Below are 25,492 nucleotides of genomic sequence, written 5' to 3'. Positions count from 1 at the left end.
TGGCTTGGGGAAGAAAGGAAAGTAGGACTTCTTTTCGGGGTCGAAGAAAATCAAATTCTAAGTGGACGGACACAGATCTTCTCCTTAAGTAATGTATGAAAATTTTGATTTCCGTTGGTTTGAATGCATTCATTTTGTCACAATATAAACACATATTTTTCCCTCTCAATTTTGAAAAAGTATTATATCTAAGAGGTTGTAATTGGAACCACATTATATGAATTCAAATTTAGTTGGTTCATTCTTATAAGTACATATTAATTATTTGAAAAAATTGGTTACAAAACAAATCATAAATAATTTATGTAATAAATCTTTTCTTGTTCTTTCTTTTTTCCTTCTTGGAGTTTTTTCTTGATATCTCTTTCATAAGAATACTTTCCTTTTACAATCTTAGGAACCCTACATTTAGTAAACTTTCCCAAAATATTTTAACGAAAAGTTTTATTAAAATCCAATTTAATTAGGAAAGTACAAATTACAATGTAAGATTTTAGAAAAAAAGTTGTCACTCCCTACCTAATCACAAACCTTTTACCTATCCCACATTAAACAAACAAAACCCCTCACTCCCATCATCTCGCCACGCTCTCTCATCTCTTTCCTTTTCCTTTTTTCCCCATTTGCTCACCTCATTTCCCACTTTCCCTCTCTCTCTCTCTCTCTCTCTCTCTAAACCCTTTTCTCCCAAACCTCTCTGTCCCCTTTCCCACGAGAATCTCTTCTCCTTCAGAAAAATAGAAATTTTTTTCTAGGGTTTTCTCTTCTCCAAAAAATTCTAATTTTCCTATATCCATAAACCCCCAAATATAAATATTTATTACAGTTGTCTTTCTACAAAAACCCAACTGGGTTTTGTTCAGTATAAGCTTAATCTTTATACGGTTTGATTTTGGGGCGGAGTTTTTGAGGTGGGATTTTTTTTTCTCCCTATTTGCGATGCAAAAATCCGATCTTTATCACTGTCGGATGTGATGACTATTTTCATCAGTCAATGGCTTTGACTCTCCTACTTTTCTTGGTATTTTTCGTAAACCCTTTATCGATTTCGAGTTATTCAGATGATGATTCCGAGTTAATTCTATTCCATCAAGACTATTCCCCGCCAGCGCCGCCACCTCCGCCGCCGCACCCGCCGTCGGTATCATGTGAGGACGATCTCGGCGGCGTTGGGTCGTTGGATACAACTTGCAAGATTGTGTCCAATGTGAATATCACTAAGAGTGTGTATATAGAAGGGAAGGGAAATTTTTATGTCCTTCCAAACGTGACCTTAAATTGTACTTTTACCGGTTGTGAAATTGGTATTAATGTGACTGGGAACTTCACTTTGGGTGAGAATTCCGTGATACTAGTCGGAACATTCCAGCTGGTGGCGGATAACGCTACTTTTAGTAATAGTTCTGCTGTGAATACCACTGGTTTGGCTGGTTCAGCGCCAGCTCAGACAAGTGGGACGCCACAGGGAGTGGAGGGAGCGGGTGGAGGATATGGGGGACGAGGGGCGTGTTGTTTGACGGATGAAAAAAAGATTCAGGAGGATGTTTGGGGCGGGGATGCTTACGGATGGTCCACTTTGCAAATGCCGTGGAGTTATGGGAGTAAAGGTGGGACCACGAGTAAGGTTGTGGACTATGGTGGGGGTGGAGGTGGAAAGATAATGCTGTTGGTGGACAAGTTTCTGGAAGTGAATGGCAGTGTGTTGGCTGATGGAGGTGATGGAGGCGTCAAAGGTGGCGGCGGCTCTGGCGGTAGCATCTACATCAAAGCCTATAAGATGTAATATTTCTTTTGCTTTATTTCCATATTCATATTATAAGCAGTATTAGTATCTTTCTGTGCCCTTGAATTTCTCCATATTATTAGTTTGTACTGGCGTACTGCCATTATTCTTTATGTGACTAGATATGTGGATATTCTTTCATATTGCTATTCTTATACTGCCATTACTCTTATGTTACTAGAAATGTTCAGTAGGTTCATGTGTTGTGCTAGAAAGTTTTTTCTTCTGTAGGATGATGAAGTGTTAGACTATGAGTTGGTAGGAGAAAGTAGGGTTGTTTTTTTGAGGGAATACATGGAACTCTGCACCATTGGGACAAACAAAAGGAGCTTATCACTTGTAAAGGTGGTACAACATGTAGTTTGCATGACATGCGATCCACCTTTGATTTGCACTGGATATTTTGTGAATGATTATATCATGTTTCAACGAAAATTTTCAGTGAATGCATGGTATCTTATCACTGCGAGATGTGCTTATACTGAATTTATCATGCTTTATAAGAGACTTGTCCTTGGTCGCATGGTTGTTTCTACAGAATGAAATACGTTAGGTAGATACATGTAATTAGGCTTGACGAACCATGCTTGAATGGATCAAAATAAGTTGGTTTATCATGAGGAATATGAGAGTCCCAGTAAGTAGAAGAAGAAAGAATACGTGAGATGCAGAATTTCTTGCTTATTGGTTCAAGTGAAACAGGAGTAGATCATCCTACATTACTGCACTAGGGTTGGAGGCGTGCTTCTTGGGGCCCTTCGTGGTAGCCTATGAGAGGCAGTAAGTTTATCTTATCCGAATATCCTGTTTAGATAGAAAACAAGTGTGAAAAGAAGGGAGGAGACACATCTGAGGTTGGTGTTCATGATGAGAAAGAATTCCTCGTCGCTGGGAACATCATGTGCATACTCTCTATCAAGATATAGACTACTCTTAAAATTTTGGATTGAAGTGTGCATACTGAAAAAGGAAGATGAAAATTTGACTATATAAATATTTCTGAAGTCATTTTATCCCCCCCCCCCCCCCCCCAAAAATAATAATTTCTGAAGTCATAGGTATTTGAAAGATTCCTTTTACTATCTACGCATGGTAGTAACTTATAGATACATCTCTTGGGTGATTTTGGAATTCAAATATTTCCGTAGATCAAAACAGAGATTCAAATATTTTATATGTGACCTTTAGATACCATGAGAAAATAAGAGAGAAGAGAAATATTGATTACTTGAAATTTGATGAGTACAAGGTCTGCATCTTTATTCGGTAACAGGTAAATTCCGAAGCTGTTCCGGGAGTACAAGCTCTACCTCTTTATAGGTCTTAACTAAGAGACACATGATATTTGTCCAATATGGGATATTCCAATTAATTCTTCTAAAGCGGTGAGCCTTAAAAGAGTTAATTCTTCTATTACTTTAATTGCAACATGCTTACACTAACTCTTTAACATTCTTACACACCCCTTGAAACTCAAAGTAAACTTAGAGATCTATTCAAAACTATACACCCAATAGAAAAAGCTTATGTACCATGAACAACTGATGATAACCTAGCACTGACATGACCTTCGCTTTGAAAACGGCAACTTATAGTTCCTTCGTACCAAAAAAATGAAATCTCCCTCTTGCACGTGGAGATAAGGATTTCGTTAAAGTATTCTTCTGGAATACTGTCCCTGCAGCAGTATGGTGGGTGATATGGAAGGAAGAAATCAGAGAATTTTGAAAAGAAGAAAGGAAAGCATTGTGAAGCTCAAGAACAAATGTATCTATAGTCTAGCTCGTTGGTGTAAGACAATGGATGTAAATGTTACATATAGTTTGGTAGTTCCTTAGGTACTGCAGCAGTATGGCGGGTGATATGGAAGGAAGAAATCAGAGAATTTTGAAAGGAAGAAAGGAAAGCATTATGAAGCTCAAGAACAAACGTATCTATAGTCTAGCTCTTTGGTGTAAGATGACAACAACAACAAACCCAATGGAATCCCACAAGTGGGGTTTGGGGAGGATGATGTGTACACAAACCTTACCCCTACCTTGTGCAGGTAAAGAGGTTGTTTCCGATAGACCCCCGACTCAACATCGTCGCAGCAACAAAGCAAAGGAAATAAAGTAATGAAAAAGACATGGAAAAAGCAATAACAACAAGAAGATAGTAAAAGAAGCGAAGCAGAAGCACATTAGATAGATATAGACAACCAAGAATAAGACTAAATGAGAGGTGCGCGCAAGCTGGCCTGGACACCACGGTTATCAAAAAAGAAAAAGAATAAGACTAAATGAGAGTAATACTAAAGTTACCAGTAAGGACAGACAGAAAGCTCTACTAACTACTAACCTTCCATTCTAATTCTCGACCTCCACAACTTTCTATCCACGGTCATGTCCTCAATAAGACAATGGATTTTAATGTTACATATTGATTGGTAGTTCCTTAGTTACTTGCATGTGCACTAAAGGAATTGAGCTTTTGAATTTTGCAATGCCACTCCACTAAACCAACGCACCAGTGCAGCTTTTGCTAAGTTTGCTACGTGATTAAAAATGTCCTAATATATTTGTATAGATTTGATACTTTATAAGAATTGGTTAGCATTAGCCATTATGTGGGTTTTATGGAAAGAGAGAAACATGAGAACTCTTGAACGAGTAGAGAGTGATTTCATCAAATTGCAAAATAGTCTTTTGTTTCTAGTTGTTTTTTGTTGTACCCATGGGGTTCCTGTGTGTATAAATGATTGGGTTACTTTGTAGCGAACCATATTGTGGTGTAGGTTCGTTTTTAGTATACGGCTTTTATACGGGGTTTCCCCCCATCGTTAATAAAATTCTTTACTTTATAAAAGAGCATTTTGTAAGAATGGAACAAACAACTTTTACCTATCAAACAAAGAAACAAAGAATGGAACGAACATGTTGCTTGGGTACTTGATGTCACAAATCAAAAGAAGGTAGTGGTTTGCCGCTGAGGGAGGGATGGTGAAGGAACTAAAGAATGGAAAAGGTCAAATGAAAAGATTGATACATCAAATGCAGATAATCACATGCCTGTCAAAAGTAACTGAAGCTTTAGATGCATTATTGGGAGCTGGCTGTTATAATTTGTGGTAAACAGTTAGCTTCCTTTGAGTTGTCATGTTCTTTACTTGAATTGAATGACATCCTGATTCTCTGATTTGTTTTCTCCTGTGTAATTATTCAAGTCAATTCTTTGATATCACTGAGGCATCTAGGAAGCGCCTCATAAAAGATAAGCGCATGGAATGTGATGCTCAATGCCTCCAAAAATGAATCCAAGCATCTTTAGACTTGAAATACAGTGTTGGCTTTGAGAGCTAAGCTGAATTCAGTATTATGATGACTTACAGTATCAGAAATAAGCTTCGTGTTTTAAGTTTTCATGTCTTGTATTTGAATAAAATGGTAATCTAATATCTGGTGCAAGGTTTCCCCATTCGATTTTCAAGTAAATTCATTGATATAGGGGATGCATCTAGCAAGTGGGTCGGGGAATGATGTTCCTCTGTGAGGCTGAAGGCCTTATAAACATCAACTGATCATGTAATCATATATAGATATGCTCTTGCTTTAGCACATTCACAAGATATAGTTGGCATTCAAGTTGACATTTGTAGTGAGTGGTGAAATATTATGATAAGGTATAACCAAGAAATTCCCCTGGGTTAATTAGTTGGCTCAGCCCCAATTGGCGCCATGGGTGAGAACAATAAATTTCTAAATTTGGACACTCTTGTGCTAAGCAATATATACATGTACCTACTACCTAAATACATGGAAATTTCAAAATTTGGAGGACACATGTGGCATACTTCTCACATAATGCATCAATTTCGAAGGTGTCTTCTTGAATGACCAATTTCATAATATTTGACATCAAAATGGATAGAGTCATTCTACAAAAGATTCTAAAAAAAATTTTCAAAAGAAAAAAAAGGTTCTAAAATAACAGCAGGTTAGAAAAGAAAATGGAATACGACATTTGATGTGTGCATCTCTAGTTCTGTTTTGTCTATTTCCTTGTTGGTTCTGTTTGTCTTTTCACAAGTTTCTTTTGCTCCAGAGAGACCCAACTCCTCTCTTTCTCTCTTATATCCCCCCCTCCCCCCCCCCCCCAAAGTTGTTCCCTGCACCTAAGAAAGCTTTTGACAAAATAAAAGAATATGGAACTAGTGGCGAACTGTTGTCTATTGGGCTGACATGAATTGACAAATTCAAAAAGCTATTGGACATGCTGGGTTGGTATTGGACTCAAACATCCGAGTGCTAGTGGACTTGAATTGGTGTTGGTGTTATATGTTAGTATGACTCAAAGACGTTGTCTGAGATATGGTGTCCATGCTTGCTAGCTCTTTTATTTTGGCAGATGTGTAGTGAATATGATTTTCATGGACTTTCAAACTGGCAGGCACCACCTCCTTGCTGCCAGCATCAACTTTCTTTCATTAACCTATTAAAAGTTTTCTTATGATGAAGGTAAAAGCTATAATTGCTGAAGGTTCACTTGCAAATTGTGTGAAGAAGGTTACCTGACAAACGGTAGAAACCTACTGTATGAAAGAATGCTTGACCTGTTGCAATGAGCATTTATGTTACTCTTTGAATAGCTATATATGCATTGATGTCCTTTTCCCTTATCTTCCTGGATGGTTCCTATTGTTCTCTTTCCCCATCTGCTGGTGATCAGCAGTTCTGAGTTACTGTTTTCCACTTTTGGCCATCAGAGTAATTTTGAAACATTTGAAAATGGAAGCCCAAGTGGCTGACTTGGAAACTTTGCAATAGGTAGTTTAAATAGAGATGGACTAGATTTTTTCCAAATTCCATGCATGATAACTACTTAGGAGCTACTTACTTACTCAGTGTCTCTGGTGATTGCGGATCCCCTTCCTTGTCAAGCAGAAGTAGCTGAAGTGAGGAACACTGAGTGCCTTTATTCAAATAAATTTTATTAGTATGATGAGCTTCTCTCAATTATGTTGGGTAATAGAATAGGGGATTTGCTTTGATAAGCTTATCAATTTCCAAGAATGTAGAGAGGTCAAGAGGTAGGATAGGAACAGGAATTATAATACGATCGGAAAACAGGTACTCGGTGGAACATCTCTACTGAAGAACTATTTCAATAGAACGGGTGCTGCTGTGTGGCGATCATAGAAGTAATGAAAAAGAAAAAATTATGTCGTTTGACTATTAGTTCTATTGGTTCGATTTTTGCTTCTCTAGAGAAGATGAGAAGCAAAAATTGAATGTGTTGGTAATACACCCCAAGGTTTCTTTAACAAAAGAATCTTGATAAAATAATACATTAGCCCTTCCATGACTCTAGCAGCTATCTTATACAACACGTTATTTCATGTTTATACACAAATACCCCGTTGCCGGGAACACAGTGGTTTTCTTGAAATTTTAATTGCAATTACCTTGCTCGGTTGTTGGTATGTCTTAAGTTGCAAAAAGAGTCAAATGCTTGTACCTGCACTGCCATTTAACCCTTTCTTTCTCACCAAATGCAGGACTGGAAACGGTAGAATTAGCGCTTGTGGAGCTGATGGTTTTGCTGGTGGAGGTGGTGGAAGAGTTTCTGTTGATATTTTTAGTAGACACGACGAACCAGAAATCTTTGCTTATGGTAGGGCTATTTACCTTGCTTGTTTAAGAATCTTCTAACTTCACACATTTTTTATGTGAAGTGTGTGATAACTTCCCAGTTCCCGCTCATAGTTGAGCAAGGGAACTAAGCCATGGAAAATTCTAGGGCTATTCCAAAGATGAATGATGTAAGTGAGAATTGACCTCTCGTGCTTTTGGATTTTAACTTGCACCATGCTCTGTTAAACATTAGCTATCTCTACATAGCAACTATTCCCTTAGCAGGTTCATGCATTATCTCTCGTCTTGATGAAAGATTTACTCTAGAAATACTTGTGGTAAAAAACCCTTATCATGTGGTCTTTGTAAGTAGTTAATTGTGGCCTTTGGATAGGTAAACCGCTTGAACATTTCTTACTTTTAGTTATTATATTGTTCAGCTGGTACTAAAGCCAATACGACCTCCATTTTTCTGCATGCAGGAGGAAGCAGTCGTGGTTGCCCAGAAAATGCAGGCGCAGCTGGAACTTTCTATGATAATGTCCCCCGCAGTCTTACCGTCAGCAACCACAATAAATCAACTTCTACAGACACACTTCTCTTGGATCTTCCTCAGCCACTTCTGACAAATGTTTATATTCGCAACCACGCTAAGGCTGCTGTCCCCTTGCTGTGGAGTCGCGTTCAGGTTGGTGCAGTGCATCTTAATTTTCCTTTTTCAGTTTTTCATGAGAGTAAATATATTGAGTGAAGCATCATAGAGAAGTTATTGAGTGTAACCTCAATTGATTGAACTTACTTGACATTGAATCTATTGAGTGAAGCATCATAGAGAAGTTATATTTTCCTTGGTTATGATGAGAGGTTTTGATGTTTATTCTTTAGAAAGATAGTCCCTTCCTACTCCTTTATCCTATTTTATGCATATCAAACTCTTGCCTCAGGATATGATGTATGTTTCTAAATGAGTGCTGCATTGTTTTGCAATTGATGCTTTCTTTTCCTTGGTTGCGTTAGTTTTCATGGCTCTGCTTCGTGTTTCCTAGATTAGGTGTCTTTAACTTGTCCTGATCGATTTTCTTCACATGGATCTTACTTTGGAGAAAAGGGATTGTTCTGGTTTACCATTTTTTTTATTTTATTATGTGTTCTGATGTTTTACCGATACTTTTAAGTTGTACAGATAATGTGATGTATTGTAGATAAATCTTGAAGTTGAGTTATGTTCCAAGTTATCAACTCATGTTCATTCTAGATTCTACATGTCACAGGATGGGCATTGAATCTGAAAAGGTTAAATTCGCTTGACATCTAACTTTTTTCATCTAAGAAGAACTTGATTTCCTTACATGTGAAAGGAACATGTAAAAGATAGAAAGATAAAATCCCCAAGAGCGGCAATGGGGGTCCAAGGGCTCTGAAAGAATAAAAGTGATACAAAACGCTCCAATCCTTTTTTTGCTTTTCCAGTTATAGAGCTCTTCAGTAAAATTATTTTTATAACACCCCTTTTAATTGAAGACTTTAATTATTCAGAAGCTTAAAATAATTCTTTTACTTTCACTTCTTGAAAAGCCAAACAAGCCAAGGAGTTTCTTTTCACCTTGAGGTGACAATGAAATGCCTTGGGAAACTTAGCAGCCTAAGCATCGTAGTGGTTCTCCAGCTTCCTTCTGTTTTGCACCCCTGCCTCTGTTTTTTTGGTTATATGAGTATCTTATCTCTCTTATATAGGTCCAAGGTCAAATCAGCCTTTTGTGTAATGGAGCGCTGAGCTTTGGGCTGGCACGTTATGCGATGTCAGAGTTTGAATTATTGGCAGAGGAGCTTTTGATGAGTGATTCTGTCATTAAGGTAAGCGGTAGAATCTCCTTGCAAATACAGATTTGTTGTTTAATAACGGTTGTAGTCTCCTTAAGCCCTTTCTTTTGGTGATCTATAGAAGTGTTCATGCAATATTCCAATTGGAAAGTCTTTTTCACATCTGTTTTTCATTTACAATTGTCTTCATAAACTCTTAACTGTTAGACTCTAGCTTGTGCCTCTACTCTTCTTTTCTTCTACTTGAATGATGTTATAGCTGTCCTTTGGAGCGTCTACTTTGATGCATTACTTGCATTGACCAATGGAAACATCAGTACATGCAATACATATTGCATGTGTTTGCTAAAGCTACTACACGGAAGTTGAAAAACAGCTTAGCTAAGCGTAAGGTCTCCCTGCTGTTATGTTGTAATTGTACTCTAATAACAGCTTGATTAACCATTAACCGTAATGTCTCCTCATAGTCTTACATTTTCTGACACTGTCATATAAAAGCATAAAATAATTTTAAACAAAGGGAAAAGTTCCAGATGGAAGCAGGTGACGCTAGCTTTGAAACCATCTTTTCATGCTGCTGTATCTCTCCTCGTACTAAAATAAGGTCTCTCCTTGTAGTGCAGATGCCTGAGGCTGTCAAGTAGCTCACTGAATATAAACTGAAAATTATCTAGAGTTGGTTATTTTGAGAACTTTCTATGTTTAGTTTTACATGATTTAGGGTTCTACCTATGTCAAAATGATTTAGGACCCTACCTTCGGTTATTTAACCTAAGATTTTTGCTATAATCATTTTGCTTACTGAAAAAAGGATAATAATAGCGGGGACGACTCGTAGATATTGTGCAATGCGCGGCACCAATTTTGAAACTGTGGTCCAGCACCTTTTTCTTTTATTTCACAAAGATTTGCATGTCTAGAATCAAAAGGAGAGTTTATAGTTTGTTCCTTCATTATTTGGGGTCATAAGCAACCAAATGACTTGGGATCCTCTGAATGCTGTTCCTTATTTGATTGTAGATTAATGTTTCTATCGTTATTATGGTTTTAAGGAAGATTTGTCAAAATTATTCATTAGGATGAAAGAGAAGTTGGAGTTTTATTCACTGACAATGTCTGGTCTATCTCGCTGCTGCTGTTCCCTTCGTGTTGTATGCTCTTGTACCTATTTTTTTGATAAGGTAGGTAGGGTAAAATACCTACTTCAGCCACCCTCAGTTTTGCTTCTGTGGTTTTATGCTTTCTTTTGGCTCTTTGGCATAAATTTCTTCACTCTGCTTCTAGAATCATGATTATATTGCTGCTCTTATACTCATTGTCCCCAAGCGCTGTCTCTTGTATTAGCGTATTTCTGAAGCTTTGGCAGTGAATGTTATCTGACTTGTTTTTTTCAGGTTTTTGGAGCGCTACGGATGTCTGTCAAAATGTTTCTGATGTGGAATTCGAAAATGATAATTGATGGTGGTGGAGATCAAAATGTTGAGACAACAATGCTCGAGGCTAGTAACCTAATTGTTCTTAAGGTGCTCTTTCTTTTTCCGTTGCTTGTTTTTCTTGGTTGTCTTATCGTACTTGTTCATTTTGAGATGTCCTCTACGTGCCATCTTATGCAGGAATCATCTCAAATTCGTTCGAATGCAAATCTTGGAGTTCATGGCCAAGGGTTGTTGAATTTATCTGGACCAGGAGATGCTATTGAAGCTCAAAGACTGGTCCTGTCTTTATTTTACAGCGTCAATGTGAGCAGAAATCTTGTTTTGCATCCTTTTGTTTCTGCTTTTATAGGAGATGTGCAGTAGATTCCTAACTGGTCTATACTTGCTTTCTTTCGACACTTGGTTTTTCCTGGTCACTTGATCTTTTGTGGTGTTTTTGACATCAGTATATGGATTTTTCAAATTGCGTGTAGTAATTTCTTTCTCCCTCGCCGTCTTTGTATGAATATCAGATGCAAGATAATATATGTCAGTCTTCATTGGGTATCTGTATTACTGTTCCAATTCTTTTCACTAGCAAGGTGGTAACTGAGCTTAGTCTTTGCTTGGGTTTTTACCTGGTCTGTGTTCTGCCTCAGCTCCTGAGGAGCTTGGTATTCCAGTTCCTGGACCTTATATGTAGTTTGGGTTGACCATTTTTTTCTATATATCATATCTATTTATTTTATTTCTTGCCTACTTTTCTCTTACTGCGTGCAGATTGGACCAGGATCAGTTTTGCGTGGTCCTTCACGAAATGCGACAGCTGATGCTGTGTGAGTTCCTAATTACTTCTTGTTCCTTCCCCCTATTGTTTCTTTTCCAAGAAGCTTTCTTTGATTTGCTAATGGGATATTTGGTGCTTGATAGGAAACCGAAGTTGAACTGTGATAGTCCAGGTTGTCCTTTTGAATTGCTCCACCCTCCTGAAGACTGCAACGTGAACTCTTCTCTATCATTCACTTTACAGGTGCTAATTTCTGCCCAGTATCAAAACAGACATCTCTGCATGATGTGTGTATAGATTGTACGGTGCACTTATGCAACTCTAATTCTTGCTTTATCTGCAGATCTGCCGAGTTGAAGATATCCTTGTTGAAGGCCTCATAGAAGGATCTGTTGTTCATTTCCACAGAGCAAGGACTGTAGATGTGCAACCTTATGGAATTATTAGCACATCAGGGATGGGTCTGTTCTTAATTTCCTTCAATTTATATTTGATGTTGTCATATTAACTTTTTCAATGTAACCCTTATCTTATATTGCTTTTCTTAAGGCATGGTTTAATGTCTTTAGTGTCTGAGAAATAACTATCATTGCTTTGAGAGTTCAAATTTTTCTGTTAGAGAAAGGTCAAATTTGCCTTATAGAAAAAAGCTCACATTTAGATGCAAAAATTCAATGTTAAAATTGTCAAACAAATCAAACGACAACAATATACTTTCTCAGAATGTAATATATAACCTCATTGTTTCATCGATTCCATTGTGTCATCTCCACAGGCTGCATTGGAGGAGTAGGCAAAGGATCAGTTCTAAGCAATGATCTTGGCAGTGGTGCTGGTCATGGTGGTGAAGGTGGATATGGATATTATAATGGAAGCTGCATTGCGGGTGGCATCACATATGGAGATCCCAATTTGCCATGTGAACCCGGCAGTGGAAGTGGGAATAGTAGCCTAGCTGGATCAACTGCTGGTGGTGGTGTTTTGGGTAAGTTGGATTCGTCTTCTTCACTATAATCCCCAACTTCCACTTTCTTCCCTGTGCTAGCTTTATCTTTTTGTATATGACAAGTGACAAACTTGTGGATGGTTTGATCAACTCGATTTGGTAATGAAACAAATTGCATAAACATCTATTGCTTTATTGATTTTGTACTAATGGTGAAATTCTTCATATGATCTTGAATTTTCCTCTTTAAGTAGTAGAAGCATTGTCATGGCATGCCATGGGCCTGGTGAAAAAAGACAATGCAAGCTTTGTAATGCCAAATTTAAATGTTAATCCGACAACAGTTTTAAATGCCACTTCTTTTTGTCGCAACCATACCAGCTAAGTCTTACATTCAACTGAGAGGTCAGACCAACTCCGCATTCATCCTGGTTTGATTCAAAAATCAGATTTTATTGAATGGATTAATCACCCCCAAATTACTAAAATTTTGAAAGAAAGATACATCTTTTTCAAATTCACCCGCTATACGAGTGGTATAAAGAAGTAGAAGACCTGCACAAACATATGGTTCTTTACAAATAATAGCCGCTTATCTATACTTTTAAAAACCTTGTCGGTACATCAAGCTTTAACCAGTAACAAGAAACTAGCACTCAGTACAAAATTATTTTCCACACTTTCACAAGCTTCCTTTTTTCTTCTAGAGTATCCACAAGATATCATCACATGCTCTACATCTTCTATTCCTTCGTCGGAAACCCCAGCTAAACATCACATCCTTTTCTGTAATGGGCATCGTCCACTATATTCCGAACAGACTCTGCACCATCCACCGTAATTGACTAGCTACCAAAAGTGTGGTAATAATTTGTCCATGTTTTCTCTCGAGCGGTCGCGCATGTATCTCTGCTATTTACTCCTTTTTCGAATTAAGTAGTAGTTACAGATGTTTTGTATAGTCTGCAGGCATAGTAGAGTGTTCATTGATTGAAGATCTGGGGTCTTCTTATTCTCCAAACATGGCAGTTTTGGTATCTGCATCTAATGCTTCTTCTTCCATTGTTTGTAGTCTTCCTCTTTTCCTTCCCCTCTAAGGTCCAAGGACTCTTTTTGGATAAGTCAAATGCTTCATTAATAAGCACCAATTCAGTGTAAGAAAATACATACAAGATGTGTGTGTCGCTCTGCTTGAGTCATACATTGTCTTCCACCAAGTTTTCCCAACTATTAATACAACATTATTTTCTCCTTGCACCAAAAATATGTGTGCAATAACAAAGATCTATTCGTGCTTTCTACATCATTCTCACTATTACAAAATGATCTCCTATTCCATTCGTTCTATATACTCCAAATGGAGACAAGTAGGTGTCATCTTCCATGTCGCCTTCCTTTCGTTGCTGATCCTCTCCAATCTCCAGCTTTTAGTTGTGTTCTCCACTAGGTCCAAGTACTTTTGTTGATAAAATGTCGATTGTTTCTCTTTGCTGAGGGAAGGGAGCGTGTATCAGATGATCCATTAGATTGTTCCTAACCAACCATCTTGTACCTAAAGAATTTGCTTTGGACAGAAAGCTGGAAAACAAATAAAAGGGGCTTGAGAAAATGTAAGATTGTTCCTCTAAGTTCACTTCCTTATTCAAGCTCAGTTCATTATTCAAACTAAAGTGTTAACGAGCAAGAAAACATACTTCATAAAATGTGATATGCATATTTTTTCAAATGTCACAGTAAAGTATCACATGTGCAACAAATTCTCTAACCTTGTCAACTTCCGTGTGCTTCTACCTATTTAAAGCCAGTATCAAGTGTAGGTTTTTAGCTTGAATCGGAGTTTGCATCCTCTGGATGCTCCTATTAATTGAATTTTACCTTACCTGATTAAAAAAAAGGTTTTTGGCTTGAATGCCTGTGACTCGTCAAGCTATATCAGCTTTCGTGAATGTTGTCTTGATGCTTTACTCATTCATGAGGTTCCAATTACATGCTACTGTTTGACCAGTTGCTGTGAAAAACAGATTATTGTTTTTAATGCTTTGTTATTACACTATCTTTGGGTATTATATAAATCTGTTTGCTCTGTTTCTCTTTTTTCTGCTGTCATCCAAATGCAGTAATGGGTTCGTGGGAGCATCCCCTGATGTATTTGTCGGTCAAAGGCAAAGTTGACTCTGACGGGGACAGCTTTGAAGAAAGCTTCAGGAAGAAAGGTTATCTAACTAGAGATCAGTACATAGGGCCTGGAGGTGGATCCGGTGGAAGTATTCTATTGTTTTTGAAATCACTCCATCTTGGTGAATCTGGCACCATGTCAAGCCTTGGAGGTAGTAGCAGTTCCAGTGGTGGTGGTGGTGGAGGTGGTGGACGAATACACTTTCACTGGTCGGACATTCCTACTGGAGATGTGTATCAGCCAATAGCAACTGTGAATGGGAGCATCTATACAAGGTTTGTGCAGTTATGAATCAACATATTGCATTTTCACGAGTTGCGCTATTGTTAAGTTGCGTACTTTGGGATATACACGATTCATTTGATAAGTTGTGGATAACTTGTGTAGTCATCTTAGTGCATCTTTTTCTAGTCTAGTTATTGTACTATAGAAATTGCTGAAGTAAACAGGTCCATCGTTCTATGTTCTAGCCTGCTGGTAATGCCATGTTTCAATTCATTGAAAGATGCAATCTTGTTTTCCTGAATTCATAAACCATTTTTTCTCGACTGTATTATTGCACTATCAAGAGATGCAAATAGCTAGACCTGAAATATCCAAATGTTAAGTCTTGTTGTGTTTGCATTCTTTTGCTGTTGTTCAGATTACTTTGCTATGTAATTGATATTTCTTGTCAAATTCTCTGCTTATAACATGAAGATGCATAGTTTCACTTCAATGACTGGATAGAGTTGTAGCCGCACTTTTCATTGTTCTCTTTGGAAGTATGTCATTACGTTGCTTATGATACTTCCTGAGCATCTGATTTCAAATTCTAATGAATGTTGGTTTATTAGTTGCATCAATTAGTAATTTGTTATTGGGCCTGATGGCCACAATCAACTTCTGAACCTCAAGTGCAATTTGTTGCTTCATTCTTTGCGATTGCTTAGCTGGTCTAAGATCCAGTTAGGAGATAAAGCTAGAGACTGGATTAGATTTTTTTTTTTTTTTTTTTGGGGGGGGGGGGGGATTAGGTGTTTTCAACTGTTAATGCATTTTTACAAGATGGATCCTATGAATGCATTTAAGATCTCTGTGACTGACAGCTCATTAAATTAAAGGTATTACAAAGAATTCCATTGTGGTTTCTTCGTGTATCCCACACGTCCTTTTGAGATTTTTGCAAATCTATTTCTGTGGAAGCATCTATTTATTGGTTTATATCTATATACCATATAGTATTAGCCTGTTAGGAGCAATAAGCAAGTGGTTAATACTGAGTATTTTTCATGAATTTGTTTTGATTATTTTAAATGTGTTCTTTTTTATGGGAAAATTGCCTAAGTTATTGTAAATAAGTTATGCTGGAGGTGAGCGATACGTGAAGGTCCTCTTAGTCGACCTTCAGATCAATTACTAATCCAGTACGGTTGTGACTTAACTTTGTAACAGTGGTTCCAGTCTTTACCTTTGATTGTATTTATGTCACGTGTGCTGTGTGCTGTTTCCTCAGGGGTGGATTGGGTGGAGAGCAAGGTGGTAGTGGTGGAAGTGGAACTTTGTCTGGAAAGCCATGCCCAAAAGGTCTTTATGGGATTTTCTGTGAGGTAAGTTCCCAATAGTATCTATAAGCTTCTCTTTGTATAAGGTTCTTGAATCAGCTTGAAAGAAGGGCAAAGAAAGAACTTCCTGGATGGAGGGGGTGGTCATTTCTTTTTTATCATCAGTCTGTTATCATTTCCAATTGTGTGGGTTTCCATTGTTTTTCCTTCCCTAAATTCGGAAATGTATTTATCTGTGAATTTTTCTCTTTTTTTTTTTTGTAATTCCTCTGTTGTGTCTATACAGGAATGCCCACTTGGTACTTTCAAGAATGTCACAGGATCTGATAGAGCCCTTTGTGTTTCGTGCCTGAGTGATGAGCTCCCACATCGAGCTGTTTATATTGCTGTCCGAGGTATTGTAACTGACGCGCTGTTTATAGCAGCTGCAAAGGCTTTCACTAGTTTCCGTACAATAGAGGAATAAGGAGGCCAGATACAAGTTACTTTCACCAACATAAATGTTATGGCTTTTGGGGTTAAGTTTTTTTTAATAAATAAATAAATAGGAAATGAATCTTTTTAAGACACTAAGTAACATTCAAAAGATCTACATCAGTGAAATTAACTTGTATGAGTCTCTGTATTTCCTACATTTTGACAAGATTCTTTTTCTCATCCTATTTGTTCAGAATTCGTGAAATTTTGTTCTCTACACAATTCTTTGCTGATTCATGGTTGATGGTGGCTACTCTTAGACTAACTTTAAGAAGCTTTCCTTGTAATAGGTGGTGTTACAGAACGTCCTTGTCCTTACAAATGTGTTTCCGAGAGATACCATATGCCTCATTGTTATACAGCTCTTGAAGAACTAATCTACACATTTGGAGGGCCCTGGTTGTTTGTTCTTCTCCTTTTAGGTCTTCTCATTTTGTTAGCGTTAGTTCTTAGCGTAGCTCGAATGAAGTTTGTTGGTGTCGATGAGTCACCAGGTCCTGCTCCCACACAACAGGGTTCTCAAATTGATCACTCGTTTCCATTTCTGGAGTCATTGAATGAGGTCTGTCCAGATGTCTCTTATTGACATACAATAATGCAACTGTATTAGATTGTCTACATTTTTACTAGCTTAGGTGGAATTTGAAGGTAAAAAGTGGAATTTGGCATTGGCTTCTTTCAGGTTTTGGAAACAAACAGGGTCGAGGAGTCCCAAAGCCATGTCTATAGATTGTACTTTTTGGGTCCAAACACATTCAGTGAACCTTGGCATCTGTCTCATACACCTCCACAGCAAATAAAAGAAGTTGTGTAAGTTGATATTTTTTCGTTTTATCTTGGCAGTTTACTCTTTTGTTTTGAATGTGTTGCTTTGGTTGTTATGTTTCAATGAAGTCATGTTTTTTTTCAAGTTTACTCTTGCTTTAATCCAGAAGGGAAAATGAGGGAGGAGGAATATGTATCTCTTTCTGCCTCCATTTTCTCTGGCTGGTTCTTTTCTTCATTTTAATATTTTCCCCAAAATCTGGAGTCTTTGTCTTTCTTCTTCGAATAATTTATACAAACTGGGAATAGCCATTCAGTAGTTCTGTATTTAACTGCCAGATATGAGGGTGCCTTCAACACCTTTGTGGATGAGATTAATACTATTGCTGCCTACCAATGGTGGGAAGGAGCAGTGCATAGCATTCTTTGTATCCTTGTGTATCCTCTTGCATGGTCATGGCAGCAATGGCGGCGTAGAATGAAGTTACAACGTCTTCGTGAATTTGTTCGATCAGAATATGATCATGCTTGCTTACGTTCTTGTCGATCACGTGCTCTTTATGAGGGGCTGAAGGTTAGATTATACTGTACTTTGGTCAGATATCATTTGTCATTATTTTATTTTTAAGCATGTTTAGAAATTTGAATGGGTGAAATTTTGGTTCTTTCTGCTATTTGCTGTTCAAACTTTAAACACCATTTTTGTACTCTGGCTTTGTGTACGCTTGTTTTATGCAGGTGACAGTCTTTTGGATATTTTTCTTGTAACACTTTATTTGTTCATCAATAAAGTGGCATAAATGTATTGTTAAGTTTGAACAGCATCTTTATTTTGTCAGAGTTTCTAACTGGACCAACTACATCATGCTGAGCAGGAAAAAGCAGCATCTCAGTTGTGTGATAGTTCTGCTTATTTTTAGTAGAGCCATTGTGTCTTGTATTTTGACTTTATACTGCCATCCATGTGCTGTAACTCAAAATTTTGATTTCAGCCACTGCTTTTCAGTTTTCCACTGTTGATTTCTTCCTAAAATTAAAAGACTTCAATCCAAATTTTGTTTTTCAACCATAGTGGACCGCTTCTAAAGATTAGCATATTATAATGATTCCTGGATATGTCAGACGTTGAATTTGTTAATAAAGTAATAATTTTACAATATCAGATGTTGAATTAAATTATTTTCTCAATAACATTAGTTTTGATTTTCTTTTTCGGTTGCAAAAATGTGTCATTTTCCCCTGTTTATTTGATTTTATGTTCAGAGTCCCAAAAGCAAATTTTACTGAACCATGCGGTTCGAGAATGACTTTTCAACCTTAACTTATAGGTCTTCATGACTGTAGGTAGCAGCAACACCTGATCTAATGCTAGCATATTTGGACTTCTTTCTTGGTGGTGATGAAAAGCGAAGCGATCTTCCTCCTAGTCTTCACCAAAGGTTTCCGATGTCCCTGCTATTTGGTGGTGATGGAAGTTATATGGCTCCATTCTCACTCAATAATGACAATGTTATTACCAGTCTTATGAGTCAGGTTAGTCATGAGCCACTGCAAAAACAAAAAAAGTTAGAGAAGAAGCAGGGATTTCCTGATGCTTTAATCACCTTGTAATTAAAGATATGCAATTGTTTTCAGTCCGTTCCACCTACTACATGGTACCGTCTTGTGGCTGGTTTGAATGCACAGTTGCGCTTGGTTCGTCGGGGTTGCCTTAGTACAATGTTTCGCCCGGTGCTTAGATGGCTTGAAACTTTTGCCAATCCTGCTTTAAGGGTCTACGGCATCCGCGTGGATCTTGCATCGTTCCAAGCAACAACTGACAGCTATACTCAATTTGGACTTTCGGTGTGTGTTATCGAAGAAGAAGCTGGGCTAGTGTCTTTTGAAGGTCTTGATGAAGGCTCCAGAAGTGAACACCTATCAAGGTATGGTGTGCACTTAGAGAGTTTCCTTTAGATCCTTTATTTGGTTTCTCCTGCATTTTGTCCCGACTCCGGTCCATCTTGACAGATTCCTTCATCTGGACTCTCATACTTCTCATCGTTTCACTTGTATCTGCGACTTTTATTTAAGTCATGAATGCATGTTAAATATGTATTCTATCGTTTATGCACTGTTTGTGTTGCTATCAGTTGCTGTCATTATTGTGAAATTGTTACATGGTCATCTTATGGTCACTGAAGAAGGACCGGCGGGGAGTGGTAGAAGAGGGCAGGGGTTTAATCATCTGAAGATTCTATCACTGATTAGTTCATGTCTGCAAGTTAAAGTGTTTAAAATATGTAATGCCCCTAATGGATTTGGAGAGTCTGGCTCGAAAGAAGAACAATTCATAGCTAGTGCCTCCTTGAACATTTTGTATACCAGTCTCTGCCATTTTTGCTATTTGCTCTAGGCACCCCAAATATTTTCAACTTTTAATGTGGAGGTAGGTAACGATATTAATCTCACATCTTCCCCCTTTTGTTTGCTCTCCCAACTGCTATGGACCTAATTGATCTATTTGTTCCGTTGTTTGCAGTGATAGCAACACAGACAGACAGAATTCTCCGCGCTATCTAAGAGATGAGTCAAACTTAAGCGGGGATGACAAAAACACCATAAAGCGGAAGTTTTACGGAGGGATTTTGGACATTAACAGCTTAAAGATGCTTAAGGAGAAAAGAGATCTGTTTTATATTCTCTCTTTTTTAATTCATAACACTAAACCAGTTGGTCATCAGGTCTGCCCCTCTCTCTCTCTCTTGTCAGGTGGCCTTGAAATTTTGTTACTGAGAACATTTTGTTAATGTTGCAGGATCTTGTTGGTTTGGTCATTTCGATACTGCTGCTAGGCGATTTTAGTTTAGTGCTGCTTACTTTGCTCCAGCTGTATTCGATTTCCTTAGCGGATGTCTTTCTGGTTTTGTTTGTTTTACCTCTTGGAATATTATTTCCATTTCCTGCTGGAATCAATGCTCTCTTCAGTCATGGGCAAAGGCGTTCTGCGGGTCTTGCACGTGTATATGCTTTGTGGAACATTACATCCCTGATTAATGTTGTAAGTAACTTTTACCTTTACCGTTAAAAAAGAAAAGAGTAATTACGCCTGTAGCGAACTTGTTTTGTTAATACATCTGTTCCTTTCCCAACTTATTTACCTTATTAGAGCCCAGAAATGGTCAGCATTCTTTAAGTGGTCCTTATATTCTGCCTTCTCTTTCCTTGTGCCTTTCTGTTTTGTCTTTACTTAATGGGTCATACTCTGAGATTGACTGGAGGGAAAGCTGCATTATCACTGATGCTCGATATAGAAGTCTCACAAGTGTATCACAAGTGTAGGAATTTACATCTTCTCTAGTGATATACTTCATCAATTTCTGTTCTTTTCGTCTGTTAGGTTTTTACCCCGATAAAGTGTCAATTAGTTAGGAGTTATCAATTCATATACTTCAAAATGCAATCATTTGGATCTACTACCTCTCCCAAATTTGAACCCTGTCCTCTATTTTATCCCGAAATAGTCCAGTTCCCTTAAAAGAGAAATTGTAGTAGCACGTATATAATTACCAGAATCTCAGTTACATAATCTACAACCAAATAAGTTCTGTTCAATGAGTACCATTTATTTTTCTAACAGTTTTTGCACTAATGTCCATATCCAGTTCAAGTCAAAATTCATCACTGAGTTTTGATTAGTGTTTTCAAAACTAACTTGGGATGTACATTCATCTACTGAGATGGCTGAATTGCATGTCACCATAACTTCTGATTTTTCTAATTGACCGATTAGGACCATTCGCTGTCTAAACTCTCCACTGAGGGTGTTAGTTCATTTCATCAGTATGTTTTACCGATTATTTTCTGGGTATGCCTACTTACTGCTCTGTATATCATTTATCTCATGCTAGATTGTCACATTTGTCTGTGGATATGTCCACTATAGCACCCAGTCAAGCAGAAAGCTTCCTTACTTCCAGCCATGGAACATGTAAGCATTCTGAAGTTTGTCCAATGTTGTCATCTGAAATTTATCCAATTTTGCTATCAAATAATGCTTTTGCTATTGCAGGGATGAAAGTGAATGGTGGATATTTCCTTTCGCACTGGTTCTGTGTAAATGTATCCAATTGCAGCTCGTAAATTGGCATGTTGCTAATCTAGAGATTCAAGATAGGTCGTTGTATAGCAATGACTTCGAACTGTTTTGGCAATCATAGTACAAAGCTGAGCAAAAATATTCCGCTAACACCCTATCTTTTTTCTGGGTTCATTTTGATTTTTCTACATCACCCACTTTTTACCTTTTATTTAGTCGTTTAGATAGTGAATTGTCACAGATGTAGAAAGGAATTGGGTAGACAACAGAAGAAAGTTGAAAGAGTAGATAGAAATACCGAGAGAGGCATTCATTGTGTAACACCCCCCACTTTTGGTTGTGCAGTTGTGTTTCTTCACTGTAAATATCCAAGAGATATATCCTTCTGGAATTCTAATGTAATCTTCGGGTGATGCTTATTAGTTTCTTATTCAATAAGATGTATTTTTCTACCTGAGTTTTGTTGCATTATCAGTATCTCGACTGAGTTGCTACTTTGAGTTTCTTTCTTGTACTGTGTTCAGGTTGACCCTGCTTGTATGGTTTTCGAAAAAAGAAGATTGGTGATAAAACAGCTCTGATTGAGTATTGGTTTTTGTATAGAGAGTTTAAAGATTGTTTAAATGTGGGCAAAAAAGTTCTCATTTTAAACATACACAACATTTGATTTACTTTTTCCTATATCCATAACATTGGATTTGCAACTTCAGTCAAAAAAATAACGCTGCTGCTTCTTACAGGATTGGCGTATTTACATTTGCAAAATGCACTCCATTACGAGTTCTTGATTTGTCCATTTTCTTTTAGTTTGAAATCAAGTACTAATGAAGTTTTTGAGAAAGCTGATTGGTTGATGGACGTTCACTTTGTGGGCAGCATCAAAGATTCATATTCTTTGTTGGTTTCGCGTACTCCATATAGTTACTTTGGTCATATTAACGACAGATTGAATCATAACACAAACGTCCAGTTTGAATTGGAATTGAACTTTAAATTTGGACATCAATGCTTTTGTTGTTATGAATTAATGATTGACCATCCTTATATTTAAGAACCTATTCAATTGTTTACTTATTTAACGAAATAAAGTAGATCTGCAAGCTCACTCAACCAATTTTTAGAACTCTAAGTGGATCAAATCTGATTAGAATCTTGAGGAAGTCTTCATTCGTTTGTCTATATATTTCATCCATGTTATCTCTTCTATGGAATTCAAACCTGAACAATGACCATTTTCATTTGAAAAAGGAAGAGTGCGAACACACAGAGGAATAGGTTATAGGGGCTAAATGACGTTATGTTTTAAATATCGGACAAGCAGGAAATGTACAAAATACCAATTCAGATACTTGTGAACTTTTTCGATGAGCAATAGAGCAATTGAATAGAGATAACAGCAGTAAGAGACTAACTATTAAACATGAAAAAAAAGTAGTTCATCTGCATCTAAATACATCTGGGAAAAGACTTTGGAGTGATGAATTCTAGACTTTCTTCTAATCAAAATACATCAACAAACCTTTGGAGGTTTTACCTAAATAATATTACTCCTTATTCAACACTTTGGGAACTTTGATGTAAGGCTCCTCAAAGCTAGGCACAGCAGAAATCAATGCTTCCCTATTGAGGAAATTGCATTCAAGAATCATTCGTTTGCTACCATAGGGCCAAATAACATAAAAGAAAGTAGATGGCGGAAAACAACATTACCTATTCTCAAACTTCTCAGATACGTCATCCCGCAAATTATCTCCCTCAGTATCTGTAGATCAAGAAAAAATTGCCAAAAAGAAAATTTTCAATGTTGCATCAAATGCTTTGTTGTTCAAAAGTCTTGTACTCTTACATGTTATTAATACACAAGTCAGAAAAGAAAATCCAACAAAACATTCTGATTGTTCAAGTCAAGAGACACAGAATTCCCAAGCAAATGTTTTGATTGATAGCCTAATTGTATCAACTTGACATTCTTACAATCTGTTTCAGCTTTCTATAGGATATTTAAATCCAGGAAAGATCCAGATGAAAAAAGAAGAACAGTAACCTTGACTGTTTAACCTATTGTTAGTCTACCCTAGCACGGCTAAAGCTTCTTCCAGGAATCCATTGCTAAGGCTACTCTGCAAAGGTTAACACTAGTAAACTAGAACATGAGAGGAGAAAAAAGGAATGAGGTAGGCGTTAGTTGCTGTTCTATTTTAATAGAATACAATCTGCAAGAAGATAAATTTCTTCACTGTTGGGTGTCTGATAGCTGACACTGAAGATCAGTCAATGAAATCTTTTAGCATGGCATATTTGGTGCACGGCCAACTCAAAAAAGAAAATATGGGGGAAAAAGTCTCTGTTTTGGTGCTTATAGCCCGAGATGAGAAGGCAGGCATTCTTATACCATTTTTTTCTGATTTTCATGCCAAATGATGCAAGCACTATTTTGAGAAACATATGACATTATCTTCAAGAAAAAGAAAAAAATATAGAACTCCAAAAGAAAAAGAAAAATCAAAGAGAAGTATTCAATTAAGTATCTTAAGCACCTGCCCTTATGGCTGGCTCGATACTCTGCAGATCAACAGCTTGAAGTTGTCCAAACCTGTTTCACCCACGAGGAAGGCACATCAAAACATGAAAAGTAGACAATGCACCATTGCAGAACGTACCAAAAGTAAATAATGTACCACCGGTCCCCTCCCTCCCTCCCTCCTATTAGCTAGGAAAGACAAATATCAAGTATCCTCCATATTCTTGGACTAATGCCTTGCAAGCTTCAACGGTTCTAACTATTTCAAGCTCAAGCACAACCAGAATTCTAGCTTGAAATAAGAACTCTGAACATTAGTTTCAGAACTTGAAGACAAATTTTGGTGATTAATTAGGCGACGATTCATCAAACTGCTCCATTCCTCACCCTTCATTCCTCACCCTGCTCGCAAAGAGGGGAAAAGAAAAAGACATATCTTACGTGTGTCTTACACACATTGGGGGTTCTCCTAATACAAATTGAGCAGTAACTTTATGTTACTCAGTTTTATCTACCAATTGAGTTCTAAGATACATAACTCTACTATCTTTAGCATAGTTAGCTAAAATAAATGTAAATGACAACACCTCTAAGGTACTAAAAGGCCATAGGTTCAAGCCCTGCATCATATGAACTAAGCTTGGTATTTAAGTGGAGAAGGGTGGGTCCATTATCGCTGAGTTCGAAGGATGCGGTTGGTCCTGAGGGTTGGCCCTAGATGGATTTCTCAGTCATCATTATTTAAAAAACAACAACTTCTCAGGTCACTAAATAAGTAATACGACGATGAAATTAAAGCCTGGTAACCAAATCAATAAAATTTCTGCTCAAAGGGACTCAGTTGAATTAAGAGCAAGATATCAAGTAAATGTTGAATTTGAGAAGTGTTTAACAAACATATCCCTCCTCGTAACCTTAATATCAATAAATCACTGGAAGAAAATTAAAACCGCAACAAAGTTTCAACCATTAGAACACCATCTTAATTCCTTTTTAATATTAACCAATGACTTAGAGGCAAACATATACAGAGACAAAAAATGCAGAGAAAGAACGGTACCAATCTATAACTTGTCGAATTTTGGGAGCAAATTCTTCAACCTACAAAGAAAACCCAAGATTAATTTTTGATTATATAAACAACAACAATAAGGTTAAATATGAAAAGAATAATAATTACTTGTTGGGGGGTGAGTGAAATTCGAGCAGTTTCAGCCAAACGAGGAACATCAGGAGGCTCTAGAACACTCGATTTCATAGAGTAGCTTCTTCGCTGCTTGATTGACACTGGTAATGAGGAAATGCCATTTTTGGTGAAATTGAAGAAGAAAGAATCAGTGGCTGGTTTCCGCAAATGCAAAGCTTTAATGCTGCTTCCCATGGATAGATAGTGTGTGTTTGTTTGATCGATGATACTACATTTATTTTTGGACTTAAGCCCATATTCACATTTTGGGCTGGACTGTCAATTGATTGGACCTATTTAGGACTGATCTCAACTTTAAAGTAAAAATTGCATGGGCGCCCTATTTGGTCGCCCCTTTTTAACTTAAACTCCTTTTATTTT

The 25,492-nt window shown here is 37.3% G+C and overlaps 2 protein-coding genes across 3 annotated transcripts; one reads left to right on the top strand and one right to left on the bottom strand.

Moving 5' to 3' along the window:
* Window positions 1-573: 573 nt before the first annotated feature.
* LOC104097881 (uncharacterized) lies at window positions 574-21,861 on the top strand. Of its 2 annotated transcripts, XM_009604498.4 has the most exons (22): window positions 575-1,779; window positions 7,320-7,435; window positions 7,878-8,083; window positions 9,130-9,249; window positions 10,611-10,739; window positions 10,830-10,955; window positions 11,412-11,467; window positions 11,562-11,661; window positions 11,762-11,879; window positions 12,194-12,403; window positions 14,482-14,815; window positions 16,036-16,129; window positions 16,371-16,479; window positions 16,852-17,123; window positions 17,244-17,371; window positions 17,666-17,900; window positions 18,671-18,859; window positions 18,962-19,251; window positions 19,848-20,049; window positions 20,124-20,366; window positions 21,217-21,296; window positions 21,378-21,861. In XM_009604498.4, exons 1-22 carry the CDS (start codon window positions 995-997, stop codon window positions 21,523-21,525), a joined length of 4,290 nt encoding a protein of 1,429 aa, XP_009602793.1. In that variant the 5' UTR covers window positions 575-994; the 3' UTR covers window positions 21,526-21,861. The 2 variants fall into 2 exon arrangements, with proteins under 2 accessions (XP_009602794.1, XP_009602793.1); XM_009604499.4 differs by lacking the exons at window positions 19,848-20,049; window positions 20,124-20,366; window positions 21,217-21,296; window positions 21,378-21,861 and adding an exon at window positions 19,459-19,747 and having other exon boundaries at window positions 574-1,779.
* An 889-nt stretch (window positions 21,862-22,750) lies between these two features.
* On the bottom strand, window positions 22,751-25,344 carry LOC104097880 (glutamyl-tRNA(Gln) amidotransferase subunit C, chloroplastic/mitochondrial). Its single transcript, XM_009604497.4, has 5 exons — window positions 25,106-25,344; window positions 24,986-25,026; window positions 23,942-23,997; window positions 23,115-23,166; window positions 22,751-23,024 (listed from the first exon to the last, which is right to left on the bottom strand). The coding sequence occupies exons 1-5, from the start codon at window positions 25,304-25,306 to the stop codon at window positions 22,949-22,951; spliced, it is 426 nt and encodes a 141-aa protein (XP_009602792.1). The 5' UTR covers window positions 25,307-25,344; the 3' UTR covers window positions 22,751-22,948.
* Between the last annotated feature and the right edge of the window lie 148 nt (window positions 25,345-25,492).

This window comes from Nicotiana tomentosiformis, chromosome 8 (genome assembly GCF_000390325.3).
Source record: "Nicotiana tomentosiformis chromosome 8, ASM39032v3, whole genome shotgun sequence".
Lineage (NCBI taxonomy): Eukaryota > Viridiplantae > Streptophyta > Magnoliopsida > Solanales > Solanaceae > Nicotiana > Nicotiana tomentosiformis.
Note: the sequence above shows the minus strand (reverse complement) of the source record. Positions and strands in the feature narration are given on the sequence as shown.